General features: G+C 40.5%; 1 protein-coding gene across 3 annotated transcripts; it reads right to left on the bottom strand.

The window, feature by feature from the left end:
• Positions 1–254: 254 nt before the first annotated feature.
• Positions 255–8785, bottom strand: LOC310906661 (serine/threonine-protein phosphatase 4 regulatory subunit 3-A-like). 3 transcript variants are annotated; one of them, XM_083856098.1, is made up of 12 exons: positions 8378–8785; positions 7968–8043; positions 5936–6013; positions 5609–5722; positions 4722–4838; positions 4398–4529; positions 3590–3692; positions 3001–3159; positions 2154–2323; positions 1680–1819; positions 1063–1237; positions 255–485 (listed from the first exon to the last, which is right to left on the bottom strand). In XM_083856098.1, exons 4-12 carry the CDS (start codon positions 5720–5722, stop codon positions 402–404), a joined length of 1194 nt encoding a protein of 397 aa, XP_083712224.1. In that variant the 5' UTR covers positions 5936–6013; positions 7968–8043; positions 8378–8785; the 3' UTR covers positions 255–401. The 3 variants fall into 3 exon arrangements, with proteins under 3 accessions (XP_083712224.1, XP_083712223.1, XP_083712222.1); XM_083856097.1 differs by lacking the exons at positions 7968–8043; positions 8378–8785 and having other exon boundaries at positions 5936–6280; XM_083856096.1 differs by lacking the exons at positions 5936–6013; positions 7968–8043; positions 8378–8785 and having other exon boundaries at positions 5609–5849.
• Positions 8786–14855: the final 6070 nt, after the last annotated feature.

The following is a 14855-nucleotide window of genomic DNA, read 5'->3' on the forward strand; positions in this document are numbered from 1 at the left end:
CTTTACATTAAACCATTCCACGAGAAACAGACTTAACATACTATATATTACTATATAGTTATATTATAGTTATATTATATAACTATATAGTTATATTATATAACTATATAGTTATATTAACATACTATATATTACTATATGTTACTATATATTACTACTATAATATATTATATTTCATTACTTATATTACTTATATTATATTTCATTACTTATATTACTTATATTATATTATAACCTATCCATATATTACCAATACATTATACTATTATTATAATGTAATAACATAATATTACAAGAGAGATCTATGTGATGGATTGCAGCTGATCCCATATTTTAACACTGAGCAGTTGCAGCGCTGGAAAACCCATAATAAAAGTTCTTATATAAAATTTCAGTTTCCTTTAGGAATCCAGACGAGCTCTTTTCTTTGGTGCTGCCTCATCATCTTCATCATCAGGAAAACCAAATATTTCAAACAGACCTCTCTGCCAATTAGAAAAAGGCAAAAAAAAATTAAATTCTAACATTGAAAAAATGCATGCTGCACATCCGTTTTTCCCCCAAGTCTTAGGGGTGAGCAATAAAATTCTTGCCAGTTTTCTGTAGCTGCTTGGAAGCTAAGATTTAAATAATGCTCAGCTGCAAAAGGCACAAAAAGAGGTATCACTCCCTGCATTTTGTCTGCTTAAAACCACCTATTAATTCCCTGATGGGGAATAGATTTCAAAAAAGGCAATCCCACCTGTATATAACACACACAGGGCACCATCTGGGCAGGGCAGAAAGCCAAGGAGTAGCGACAGTTCAATCATGCAGAAGAGGCAAAATTGTGCCCACCAGATTAACAACTGACTCCAGTCCCACCTTATCCTCATTAAACCTCACCCCAAATTAGTCAGGGTTTCATTCTTGGTGAAATTAGTCAGGGATTTGGGTGTATTTATCCCTGAGATACCCTGTACAAGGCTATTGCTGACTGTGCCACATTACACCCGGAAAATCCCCAAGGCTTCTCTGCTGTCCTACGTGAGGACAGGAGCCTCCATAAAACTTCTCTCCCACCTTGGGGGCTTCCATCACTGTGGTCAGGGTTGTGTATGTTGGAGAGGAGTCCTTGGATCTTGGTGGTGATGTTGGAGCTGCTTTCTCTTCACCTGCACTGGTCTGCAGACCTTCATCCACAGGTGACACTATTGCTTCCTTGGCAAATGTCTCAACAGGCAATACGGAGGGGACACTGCAAGAGACACAGGACAAGTGATCAAAGCTTTGCCTCATGTTTCAGACTCAGCTGGTCATAAATGGCTTCCAAAGCTTTAGAAGGAATTAAGTGACTTGGAGAAGGCAATCCAGCTCCATCCCTGCTTCCAACCTCACTAAAAGCTTTACAAATATCCAGGTGATAATGAGGCAGCCTGAATCCTAACTCAGAAGAACAGAGCAAGATTCTTCTCTTCATAAGCTGAGACTTTTCTGAACAGGACATGTAATCTATTGACCACATCAGCTCTACTCAAAGAAAGGTAGGTGGAGGTTTACTCCAAAAAGTTTTCAGCAAGAACAAAATCTAACCCCAATCCCAGCCACCTGCTTCTTCTGCTCTCTGGGAAATTAAAAACCAACCAGCAGGCCTGCAGAATGGCAGGCACTGGCCTCGTGAGACAGAAACAGGGCCATACCTGTCCAGTTTCTTTTTTTGCTGGTCTTTTGCTTGCTCATATTTTGTCTTCAGTCCCTGGAATGTGTGAGTGGGTTTGACAGATTCCAGTGCATCAGAGAAGTTCTCAACTATGTGTGCAATGAGGAAATTAATATTCTCCTGAATAAGAACAAAAACAGGGTTTCGGTCTCAAATGTTCACAGTCAGAAAGTCAGAAAGCTTTTAATTTATTTTGGAAAGTAACTGATTCCTTGTCCAGAGACAAAATATTCTTGTCAAGAATAATAACAAATGGCAAGCAATCAGATTTATTCTTAGGGAAAGAGCTGAGATCTAGAAAGATTAAACTTCCTTAGAAATGAATAATAGACTCAGCAATGTCCCAGTTCCATTTGTGACCCTTCCATTAAAACAGGATATTTGCTCTCTTGGGAATGTTTTGCCTCTGGCAATGCCATGGACATGTCAGTGCTGAGGCTGCTGCTGAACTCACCCGTTGGATGAATTCAAACATTTCCATCGAGGCAGATTTGAGTATGTTGCACCTGTTCTTGTTGTCCACCACAGCATTTACCACTGGCTCAAACAGGTTCCCCAGGGTGATGTAATGGTTGTAAAGTTCATCCTTCTGGCCAATTATCTTCCTCATAAAGCGAAGAGCACCTGTGTGAAGAAAGACATACAAGCATTCAACAACCAGCTGCCAGGGCTCGCACCCTCTTGTGGAAGAACTGAAAAACCTGGTGCTATTCTGAGAGAAAAATGCACCCCCAAATTGCAAAAGCAGCATTTGTCGACATTTCTTTCCTTTTTGGACTTTCCTTTGTATTTGAAGGTGATCAGGAAGCATGGATTTCTTTCTCAAGTCCAGCAGCAATGCATTCCAGCATGCATGCAGCTAAACTATTAATTCCCTCCTGTGCTTTTGTCCTTGTTCCCCTCCCAGAACCAGCCCTGAGTTTTTTAAGATCCTGGTTCACATAATTTCATTCACTCTCCACAGGGAGAACCAAATTTAGGACGTTATTAAGAAAGGACACAATTTCCACTGAAATGAGTCAAGAAATCTGATTATAAAGGATCCTGCCGTGAAGATTTGAAAGGATCCCTGTAGACCTCAAAAGAGACAACAGTCCTCCTCCCACCAGAAACTGCATTGGTCTGTGCTTAGAGACAGCTGCTCTTCTACAAAAAAAGAAACCTCTTTTTTTCCAAATGACTTAATTGTAGTCAGTAAAACACAGCAAATAAAGAGGAATTCTGAGTTCAGGTGTACATTGGTACTGTTACACCTTCCATACAGGACACATAAAGCCTTAAAAAACATTTCCAATACTCACTCAAGGCCAGAAATTTGTGTTTGGACTTCATCAAGACCAATGTTCTTCTCAGCAGATCATTCTTGATAACGTAAATCTTCATGTGGTACCGGTGCCGTTCCACACAAAAAGACAGCATCTTCAAAACTGTGGCAAGGATTTCGGCCTTCTGATAATTTTCTACAAGAAAAATTAATGTCTTGAGTTACACAAAAAAATAAATAATGTACTGTCAGTGTACACTGAGCTCAGTTGCTATTGCAGTTCCTGGCATATTTTTAGTGGATTTTTGTTTTACTGGGTTGCTTTGGGAATCAGGACATTGGGTCAGAATAAAACAACAAACAAAATACAGCTTTTTTTTGGCTTTACAGTAAATATTCTTTAAAATTAGACTAGTAAAACTATGACATTATTCCCAATATACATGAAGGAAGTGCATCTTTACAAGGTACACTGTCAAGCTATGTCAGCATTCACAGCCCCAGGAAAGGAAAACTGAAGGTGGAACAGCAGTAATCATATTCCCAGAGGGCATCACAGGTCTATTGCTGTTTACCAGTACTGTAAGGCCCTTCAAAGGGAAAAAAGAAATTAAAATTTTCCTTACCTATTTCATGCCATTCTTCTGCTGTGTGAGCCAGAAGTGGCGCAGTAAGAATATGAATGTAACGGTCGTAGAAGATATCGAGAAATTCAAATACTTCCAAATGCTGAAACAACAATAACCTCATTAAACACTGGCATTCACATGCAACCTTTTAAATTAAAAAAAAAAAAAAGAAAAAGAAAAAAAAGAGTACTAACAGAAGAAACAGCCTACAAAGAATTCTGCTGAGTTCTTTGGGTCTGCAAGACTGTCTTCACACAAGATCAATTTCTTTATTTTGGGACAAATTTGTGAGACATACAAGCAACCCAGCTATCATTAAAAGAATCCCCAGCATGGATGCAAATATATACTGGAAAAAACCATCAATGACTCAAAGTGCTTGACAAAGTGTCTTTAAACCATTCTGAAATCCACAGTGTTTTGCCCAGAACAATCTGTAAACCATTTTACAGGTATTCTGGTAAATTACAGTGCATTAAAATCTTTCAGAATTTATCATCCAGATGGAGAGAGCTATGGTCAGACAGGGCTATGGCACTGACACATATTAATTTATCCATTTAATTAGCTAATTAATTAATGGTTAATTAATTAACCACTTAATATTGGCACGATGCCCTATACAAATACCTTCCATTAGAAAATTAGCTTATCTTTTGCTTATTTAAAGTCACTATCAGACCACATCCACTCAATTAAAAAACCCCTATAATTTTTTATCCTCTGCCCACAATAACAGCAAGAGTATCAGGCTTTTAAGTTTGCCAAGACAGTGTCATATCTTCTGCCATTTATGTTCTCTTACACTAACTCTGGCCAGCATTTTGTCTGTGTTGATCAGAGCACAAAAAATCTCCATCAGCTGATTATCTCCTCCAAATTCAGGGTCAGGAGTACAGATCATCTGCTCAATGACCTTAATGATGAGTTGGGTATCCTGCAAAAAAACAAAAAACAAATAAAGGAATCATAAAATAATTAGTCACAAGAATGGAATGAGTTCCCCCCTTTCTGCAATTATTTTAAAATAAAAATTTAAACATAGAAATTGAGATTTTATTTTGCTGGTTGTTTTCCTGTTTGCCCTAAAATTGGTATATTCAAAAATCTCCAAACTACTTTTACTTACATTCTCACTCTGCCGGGCCTCTTGCAGTGCAAAATCTTGGACTATGGCTGGACTAAATTCTACTAGATAAGACAATATATCTGTAGCAGTAGATCTAACTTGCAAATCATCCATTGCCTCACAAAAAAAAAAAAAAAAAAAAGAAAAAAAGGTTAATTTGTTAGAGTAAAACAGGTTTGGTATTTATTATCACATGCAGCTGCAAGGAAGAGGCAATTTAAAAGTGGAGAACATTTTGTTACAAAAATTTTCATGAGAAACATGATAATATGGTTACAGAAAAACAACAAAGAACCAGGCAAATCCTTTCCCTACTATTTTCCTCCTTTAGAAAGGCCACAAGGCTTTCTTGAATTGAGAGCCTTAACTTAGGCTGGAAACATTCCCAACATCCTACCTGCTTGTATATCTAAGACTTTATTGATATTCTATACCTGATATCCACAATTTATTCATTTTTTAACTAAAGGATCAACTGAACAAGGTGTACAACAGTTTCTGTGCCCATTTACAGGCAATAAGAATTCAGACTTTTCCTTAAGGGAAGTGATTTTCTCTGACAAAAATCCAACAATCGAGCTTGCACATAAAAAAGTCTCTTTCACATTTGGACTACCTGGACATGAGGACTTCACTGCCCTCAGACATCATGAAAAGTAAAATATAGCAAGAGCAGCCAAACCAGGCTACTCCAGAACACAACTGTGGGCAGCTTCTGGATTCTGGACATCACCAGAAATCTCTACTCCCAGCAGAGCAAAGCTCTCCAATCAGACTTACAAAAAGGTGCTCAGCAGATTAAAAAGAAAGAAAGAAAAAAAAAAAGGCAAATGGCTGTGGGTAGGCTTTTCTAGTTTTATTAAACCTAGTTCTAACTTTTCACTTACCATTAACTTTTCAAGAGTTGGAAGAAATCCCAACTTTCCCAAAGCTTGAAGAAATTCATTTCTTCTCTCACGTGACATGAAAGAAAAGGCACAGAATTCCTTGAAAAACTTCATCTGGTGCACAGGGAAAAAAAAAATAAAAATATTGTGCATTTGATTCAGAAAGCTGAAAGGATGAAACAGTCACAATTTTTTCCCGGGTTGGGGGATGTAATTCTGATTCTCTAGAAGTACTTCTGAGACTGCAGAACTCCCAGAAAAGTTTCACTTCCTACTTCATCCCTCTCATTTAAAGCCTTTGAGGAGCCACCAAGACTACTGACTTACCAGCTCACATTGTTGCTCGCCAGATGTAGCTTCATTTGCTAATTGTGCAAAAACTTTAGGCAAAAATGCCTCATCTTTCTGTGGAGCACACAAAAAGAACACAAATTACACAGTGATTCTGGAAAGAGAAAACATGATCCTTCTAGGACCCCACACTTCGTGAAGTCAAAATTCCCACACTGCAATTACTTTTATCACAAAGAAGGCAAATGCTAGAGTACACATGCACCAGTTTTCAGCAGCTCCAGGAAGGGGTTTGGCACTTTCTGCCATATTTCCAACCCCCCTTTGCATGAAAACAGTGCAATAAATGTCCCTGGAACAAAACACTGGAAGTTGGATGTTTCTTAAATACTTATACAAAACCAGCTCCAAAAGTTTGCTTGGCAACCAAAGAGAAGCACTTTATCTTGTTACAGCCCATAAAAAGTTTTAAGATAGTCACCTGAAATTTATCACTTTGAAAGTATGAAATCCAAGGGATCAGGAAGAAGGGAAAGCATTCAAAACATTGTGCAAATCAAAGTGCCTGTGATTAACTTAGTGTTCACCAGCCGTAAAGCAATTCCAAACTACAGCCAGAAGGAGCTCTACAGATCCCATCTAAGCCACATTAAAAACCACTTACCTGCAACTCACGTAAAATCTCCTCTTTGCTGGAGCTGATGAAGGAATTGAGGGTAGAAAGAAAACCTTCTGATGGATTAGGTGTGATGATGGCCTGAATGTACTGTGCCCTGAACACCTGGCTGATTTTTTTCTTGAGTTCAGGGTCTTGGATAGGAATAGCCTCATGAAGCTTTGCTGCGTTGGTCAAGAATTCCCTGTGCTGTGCTGGCTGAGCCAAACAAGGATCATACTCCAGGCATCCAACAACACCCAGAATACACTCATCAGAAAATATCACCTCAAACAGGGTGGCTTTGTCCAGGAACAGAATTCCTCTCACAACATCAAACAGATGGCGCAAGCCTTCGGTGTCCTTCTCACTCTCACAGATTTGGAAAATCTCTACGAGCTTTGGGATGTAGCCTCCACTCTTCAAGGCCAGTGCCAGCCTGGCCTTACGGGTGCGTGAGAGGCGGACGGAGGTCAACAGCTCTGCAATCTCTGCGAGTCTGCGGAGCTCACAGGTAGGAAGGTCTATAAAATTACTAAGCCTACCCATCTCTTTAGGCATTCCTCTTCTAACTCAAGAAGGTCCTGGGTGATTTCCACAGAATAACACACCAGTACCCAAAGGAGGACAAGAGAGAAGCAGGACACGACTGCCCACTCTGCTCTGCAGCGTCCTTCTGCTGCTCTGCCCCTCCAACTGCCTCAAGGGTTCTTCACCCATTGTGATGTTACCTGCAGCAGAGCCTGCTGATTGGTCCATCCCCCTAACTCCCGGAATCCAGAATGTTGGGCTCATGCCTGCCAGGGGTCATGGCACACGACCAACGGTTCCTGTTGGCCGTTGACCTTTTAGAACCTCTAGAACCCCTCCCCAGTCTCTGCTGGGGGCTTGTAGGAAGGCTAAAGAGAGCTTCCCTAAGGAAGGCAGGGAAGAAGGATAACAGCCTTAAGCTGTTTTTTATAGGATATTAGGAAGAAATGCTGGACTATAAGAGTGGTTAGGCACAGGCACCGGTTGCCCACCCCATCCCTGGAAGTGTTGAAGGCCAAGCTGGATGGGGCTTTGAGCTACCTTGTCCAGTAGAAGGTGTCCCAGCCTGTGGCAGAGGAGTTGCGACCAGATGAGCTTTTAGGTCCCTTCCAAACCTAACTACGGTCAAATTGTCCTCATGGAAGCATGCTGGGACACTTCCCCAGCTGGAGCACTGCAGCTGAGGGCTATGGTGTTGGAACCCTGGAAACTTAGATTTTAAACCTATGGGCTATGGGCTTTTCAGAAGCAAGAGGCAAGGAAGGGAGGGATGCAACCATCCAAGAGCCACTCTGGAGTCACTCTCACATCACCTCATGTGGGACCCAAAAGCCTTCACAGCTATACCCTCCACACACACACACTCAGACCAGGTTTCCTTACCAGCTTAACCCTGGGTTTCTCACAGCAGAGTCACAGATGTCCAGATCTCCAAAACAGTCAAATCATGATGAAGTAACTAAATAAAATTTAAAAAAAACCCCTAAATAACAAAACTAAATAACCACCTCAGAGATGGTACCTCTGAGGAGGAACCTGGAATAAAGGAACCCCTGTGCTTTTATCCCCTCACTGTCTAAGGTCATGAAGCTCTGGGGCTCATCAGCTCCTGCTGTGTCTCTGAGTCTAGTCCTCTGGCTGCCCCACAAGTCCCTGTGTCCTTTGTAATGCAAAAGGGAGTTCATGGCCTCTTGCCTTGGGCTCAGGATCCTGCTCCCAGAGAGCTCAACCTGCATTTTGTGCTGCATCTGCATCCCCAGCTACCTGCACCAAATGTAATGTTTAACACCTACCTCACCAACATCTGCTGGGAAAGTAATATAGATGACTGTGAGCAACCAAGGGCACTCCTGGAGTGTGTAGACGAGGACTTCCTGATCTGGGTATTAGATGAGCCAAGTGTTGAAGGCCAGGCTGGATGGGGTCCTGAGAAATTTTGTCATGTGAGAAGCCCATGGCAGAGGGGTTGAAACTGGATGATCTTTAAGGTCCTTTCCCATGAAAACCATTCCATGATCCTATGATTTGGAACAGATATAAAACTGTATCGTGGCTCTTCACCCCATGTTGGCTGGCTAAGAGCAGCTGGTTTTGTCTTTTCAGTATGTGCAAAGAATAATTCATGTTTGTGCAACACCTTAGACATTTCAAATGACCTTCTAAATGTTCTTTTCCCATCAGTTAATTTAAAGTTGCTACATGTCCCTTCATACCACATTCACTAGGGGCCACACTGGCCCTTCCAGCAATAGGACACATGCTCCTATATAGGGAGACATCAGTGATAATGAATAATCCCACTAGCCCATTAGGGCTGGGAAGCCTTTGGAGATCAGATGGCAATGAACAGGTCCAGTGTTCACCATTAAGGGTGTGTTCCAGCTTCTTCTACCCATGGTGGTGCCTTAAAGAACCTAAAAATGAAACAACACACAATTTCAAGATAATATTAGTATAGGAGGTAATATAAAGGCTGGTTTTTATTAGAGGCCTGCAGGGGTAGATATGGAAAATGTAAAAAAAATGCACCACCACCACCCCCCAACCCACTCCCCCGGGGTGAATACAGTATTCTAAGTTTAGCAAATTACCATAATTGACAAAAATCACCAATTAGAGACATAATTGGTGAGGCAGCTTCCCCCTATTCAACCCTTCTCTGAATCCCTCCTCCTCTTTTTAGGGCTAAACCTTCTCGATGAAAATGTGTCTCAAGGAGATGGTTTTGACCTTGGTTCCTAGGGAGAGCCAAGATAGGATAGGGGCCTTGTAACCCCTGAGGCTTGGAACTCTGGAATATATTTTGTCTTTCTGCCTAGGGAAAAAAAGGGAAGGAAAAGTACGGGGCTACGAATACACTAATAGGCTATAAATACATGAGTAAAGAATACAGAGAATACATAAAAGAAAAAAAGGCAAAAATTGGTTCAGCATCAATAGAAAACTGCATTTGAAATAGGCATGGAATGAGCCCCATGGAAAATAACACAGAAGATTTTGTGGAGACCTTTAGAAAACAGGAGACCATGCACAGGCTCAGGTCGTGATACTTCTTCTGGTCAGAATCCCTTTAACAGAGAGTTTTTACTGGGAGATGTTGACTACAGGAATTTGGTGTGTCTGTCTGCAATTCATGGAAATTGAAGGAACTACAGGGTTAGCAGTAGTCCATAGGAAATGCTAACTGTAGGGATGCATTAGAAAACACCTTTTTTTCCCACTAATGAGAGCTTTGGGTCCTGATCCCTGGAGGATGTGAGACCCCAAACCTTTCCCTGAGAGAGAAACAAGAAGTGGAGTTGAGATTTTCAGTAGCCCTGGCGTTTTCTACTCTGGAAAAGAGCTTTCACTTCTGCTTGTGGAAAAATATATATATACTTCACTCAAGCACAGGTTGCAATTCCAAATGTACTCCAGCAAACAGCAGTCCAACTGCAAGACATTTTCTGATCTTTCCATTCCCAGGTCCCTGTTTAATGTCACAGTCTGTTCTGTCCAAAATCACGGTGCTAATTGTCTTCTGGGACATCAGGGCCTGCTCCATCCACCAGACTTTAATGCATAATCAGAGAATTAAAGAAAATAAGTGGCTTCTTCAGAGTCCATCCCCCAGTTCTTGAATGTACTGATAGCTGTGGAACTCTTCACTGGTGGGAAATGAGTACCAAAGAACACACTGATGCAAACAACACAGAAAAATACCACTAAAAAAAAATATTAGATTCCAAACTCAGCTTTAGCTGAGCAGAGGATACTCTAGCTATTCAGTGAATAAATACTAATGTTACTTTATTCTTGATCCTCTGCAACTAGACATCAAGCAGGGCCAGTCTATCTTCTGCTGGGGTGGAGAAGTAAAAAATACGAACTCTGAGTACCCTCAGTATTTGCAAAGGTACCTTATAGGAAAAGCATGAAAGAGCCTAGTAAGTAATGAATACTCCTTGTGTGCTTATAAGTCAGAAATAGAGGTTTTTTCTAATTAAAGTATTTTAAACACGTTTTAAAAACAAAATTGCTGGATTTCTCAAAGGGAAAGAAATGCAAGACCACAGAATGCACAGTTGTTTCCACACTGTCAAACAAACTGCTCCCTAGCAATGCTCAAGTTGTTTTTTTTTTTTTGCTGCATGAGATCAGGGGGAAAAGCAATTATTTGGTGAAGAGAGATGAAGGACATTATGCAGGAGATAAGGAAATGTAAATCCCTTATTGCAAGAGCTCCAAATGCCCTGAGGTCTGTGTGATCTGCCAGACTGGACTGAGGGCAAAATGGACCTGGCTAACCCTTGCTGACCTTGCAAGATACCCACCACAGAAACAGAGATGTTCTGCAGTCTTTGCTGTTAAAGCAAAGGAGTTTGCTTAGTTCTAGGCCCTTTGAACATGGTTAACAGGAGGATTGTAGAATATAGACATACCACCCTGAGGAACTGAGGACGGCAGAAAATAGCCCCCCCCCCCCAACCAAGGCCGCCTTCAAATATCATTAATTTTATAATTTTATTAGATATTTTCATATGCTATCATTAACTGTAGTACTGTAGCTGTATTATTATCACAATTAATCTTTCTTTCCCAGAATACGAACTTCCAGAAACCCACACATTCCAGCCTCAAAAAAGAATTCCCTTTCAGGCCTTTCTTTTTAGTCATCATAATCTGAGCCCTGTATTAAATTCTAGCTACAAGCAATTCTACACTGAAATCCTTATTGATTAAATCCGTTGGATCTAAAGCTTCCTCCTCTGCATTTTTGCAAAATTACAACAAAATGGGGCTGACAGGAAAAGACACAGGAAGCAAATGTTGTGGTGGATGCCCAGTCAGGCGTATTCAGGCAGAAAACCCTCCCAAATCCAGTCTAACAAAATTTCAAGCACAAAAATCTGTGGCAAGGCTGGGTAAGAATAGTAAAGCTCATTATTTTGTATTATGCCACGGTACAATCAAGTTTACTTCCTTGCAAAAGACAAAACATGTCCAGATCTTGAACTGGCACAGAAAAATGGCTGAAAGCTACTGCTGTACTAGAAAGCAAAGTTGAGGCATGCCCACATTGCCATAAAATTGTAGTTATCAATTTTGCCACCAGCCTCAATGACTGTGGTTACAAGCTTTCCTGGGTCTGCTGGGGAAGAGGTTGGAATTTAAAATCTTCAGTCTAGAAGCACCACTGTGGGTTACAGTCAAATGGCAGAATAGCCTTTGGGTATTGAACAGACTGAGAGGTTTTAAAGGTGGCATTTTTGGACAACCTGCATGTCACACCTTCTGCCTTTTGTATTTGAGTGGCACCTAGGAGCAGACTGAGGACGAAAATGCTTTAGTTTTAAAATAATCCAATTCAGCTTTATGGCTCCCTAGGAGAAGCATTATCCTCCTTAGAGATGAAAGGGATCTGTGTCATATATTATTTTCTGAGGGAAAAAAATTTCCTTTAAGTTTGGTGAACACTAAATAAAGCATGTAAGTCTCCAGTAGATCTCCCTCATACACACCTTGCTTTCAGCCTGCAGCCACTTTTTGCTGTAGAGAGAAGAGGGTTGGGAAACAGATGTGCAAGGTTAGGGGAAAACCTTTTCATAGGAGAACAGACAGGATGGGTGCCCTGCTGGCAGGACATAGCTGTGACATGAGCAGGACAACTGAAGGAAATTCATGTGGGATGTAGAGGATCGTCAGTCCTCCATCAGTCCCAGCATGCCAGTGTTTAGGGGAAAATGATCAGAACAAACTAAATTTACTAAATTTAGTACTTCTGCCTGCATCAAAAAACATCCCCAGAAGTACTAAAGTCTTAATTAAATTGCTGTTTTCAGGCACTCGATTTTGAAGACCAACTTGCCTTCTGGGAATTTTGTCTTTTAGCAACCTTAGTGTATCAGAGAAGCATACTTTATATAATTAAACCAACCTCACAGCAAATTCCAGGCTGGCTTTGCAGCGCAGCAAGGCAATCAGCACCTTATTCAAAATCTGCTCTTTTCTTAGAGCGTGCTCAGTGATGTGAGTAGCAAGTGATATCAGTACTGCAAATGTTTTCCTATCTTCTCTGTAGGACGAGACATATTCAGTTTTGAACACAGACTTTCGATACCTGAAGAGCAAGGATTGCCACTCTGAGTTTCCCAAACTTGATCCTACTATTTTCCAATTCTCTCTGCTAGAAAATTATTCTTTCCAAAGAACTTCATGGGCCCAGCAAAAGGCACAGGACAAGATTCTCTTTCATTTATAGTGACTTAATTCCCACTAACAGCAGAACAAAAATGATTCACCTTTACAGACAAGCCTTTCTATGTCGATTCATCAAAATGAGGTAGTAATTTATAAAAGCCCCTTATAATACTGTAGTAGCAGAGAATCCCTAGAGCCTGAGAATCAGATGTCATACACACACAAATAAGCACAGAATCCCCTCAAGTACCAACATCTATTTTTACCATCCAAGTGTACAAACAGATAGCAGGGCTGAGTAAAAATAAAACCATGGCCAGCCTGCAGCTGCACATCCTGCTCGTGGGTTTTGAGCAGAAAAGTGACCGAGGTACCTGAATATTTGTAAGAACTGACGCATAATCTTGATCTATATGTGAGAATTGAGAGCAGAACTGGAGAATACCTGATTTTGGCAAGGGGATATGTTCAACAATGGAAAATGTCATACTTATGAACTCAATTGTCATGGGGCTATCTTTAGACTAAAGTATGCTATGGCCCTACAGGCTGTGTTTTTTGAGAGTTAAATTCATCATTGAAGTATTGTTTTCACAGAAGCTTTTTAAAGAAGGATAATGAATGCATTTTCCTAAATTATTAATCATATAAATGATTTATGATTTATATGATTAATATTATTAAGTAAAGGACTAAATGGAATGGTTCCACCTGAGTTTTAGCCAGCTTTCAGAACTCCTCCCACATCCAGCGAGCAGTCAGGCAAAGCCATAGGACTGAAAAGATAACACAGTGTCAACACTTGGCAAAAGAACCTTCTAGTGGTAGGTTCAGAGCAAATAATCTACTGGCCATGGTTTATTCCAAAGGGAAAACGCTGGGGCAGATAACCCAAACTGTGCTAAGCCTGCAGGGGTCAGAGCTGGTCCTGTGGAAGAAAGGGAAATTATGAAACACCATATATTTTATATATCTGGGTTTGCCCCCAAGTGACGTACACAGAGCAGCAAAGACAACTCGGTAATTATTTTCCCCCTTTTCTCTTAAATAAATCAGAATTACACCATCCGTTGATTTATGTTGTTGGTGATGTTTTTGGTTTTGTTTGAGTTTTGGTGTCTTGGGTCTTGGGAGGTTTTCCTTTTGAAAGGAAACAAGAAAACAAGAAGAACAAGCTTGTCTTGTTGTTGTTGGGGTTTTGGGGTTTTTGGTTTATTTTGGGGTTTTTTTAAACAAGAATGCAGAAGACAGAAGGAATATGAAGAACTTGCTTCTATGTAACAATATCCTCTAATCAGAGGAATGAAAGGAAAGCCAGAGCAAATAAACAATTTAGGGATTTCTTATTAAGGCCACGGGAATTTTCTTAATGTGCCATGATACTAACTGCCAGGAAACCTCACTGTGACCTAATAAATTCAGTATCATTACAGTGCTGCCATCCAAATAGCCTGAGTCTATCTGGCATTAAGGAGGGTGACTAAAACAAGGGCAGGAAGTGAGTTTTTACCCCTGAGAAGCAAGTGGAAAAGCACTGCCAATCTGCATTTTGACTGTCTTTTGAGTGGTATGTAACTTATACTGGAAGTATAAGTATATAACATCTACTGGAAGTATATATTTTATATATACACAGGAGAAATATCAAACTGATGAGCTGTACTGCTGTCACTTAAACAGTGGAGGTGGTAGTGAGAAAAACAATGCCAACAATTAATGTTTACAGTGCAAAAAGGCACATCAAATTGACTTGTAGTGGCCTGCTGTAGCATTATTTCTAATTGGCATCTCACTATGTGATTAGATGATGGTGCAGCACACTTGAGCAATAATGCAAAACTAGATAATTTATGAGAGAAAAAATACTAGGCTGGGTAATCAACACCGTGCAATACATGTGGTCTGCACTGAAGTCTGCCACATCTCATTTATCTTGTTAAAAATTCCTGAAATGTGCACTCCATTACAATTATGGGGGTGCCCCCAGAAACCACCAGCCTTTCTGCCTCTAAATTTAAACAGCTCCTACCCTGAGGGGCTTTTTGCAGCAGCTATTCCATGAAAAAAATCCCAAACAAATAAAACCACATG

This window comes from Zosterops lateralis, assembly GCF_965231275.1.
Source record: "Zosterops lateralis genome assembly, chromosome: 3".
Classification (NCBI taxonomy): Eukaryota; Metazoa; Chordata; class Aves; order Passeriformes; family Zosteropidae; genus Zosterops; species Zosterops lateralis.

Excerpts from the sequence above, each read along its gene's own strand:
- LOC310906661 (XM_083856096.1), bottom strand. The coding sequence starts at position 5,761 with ATGCACAATATTTTTATTTTTTTTTTCCCTGTGCACCAGATGAAGTTT. Across the intron at positions 4,530-4,721 it reads AGGCCCGGCAGAGTGAGAAT|GATACCCAACTCATCATTAA; the intron begins GTAAGTAAAAGT and ends GTTTTTTTGCAG. Across the intron at positions 3,160-3,589 it reads AGAAGAATGGCATGAAATAG|AAAATTATCAGAAGGCCGAA; the intron begins GTAAGGAAAATT and ends TTTTTCTTGTAG.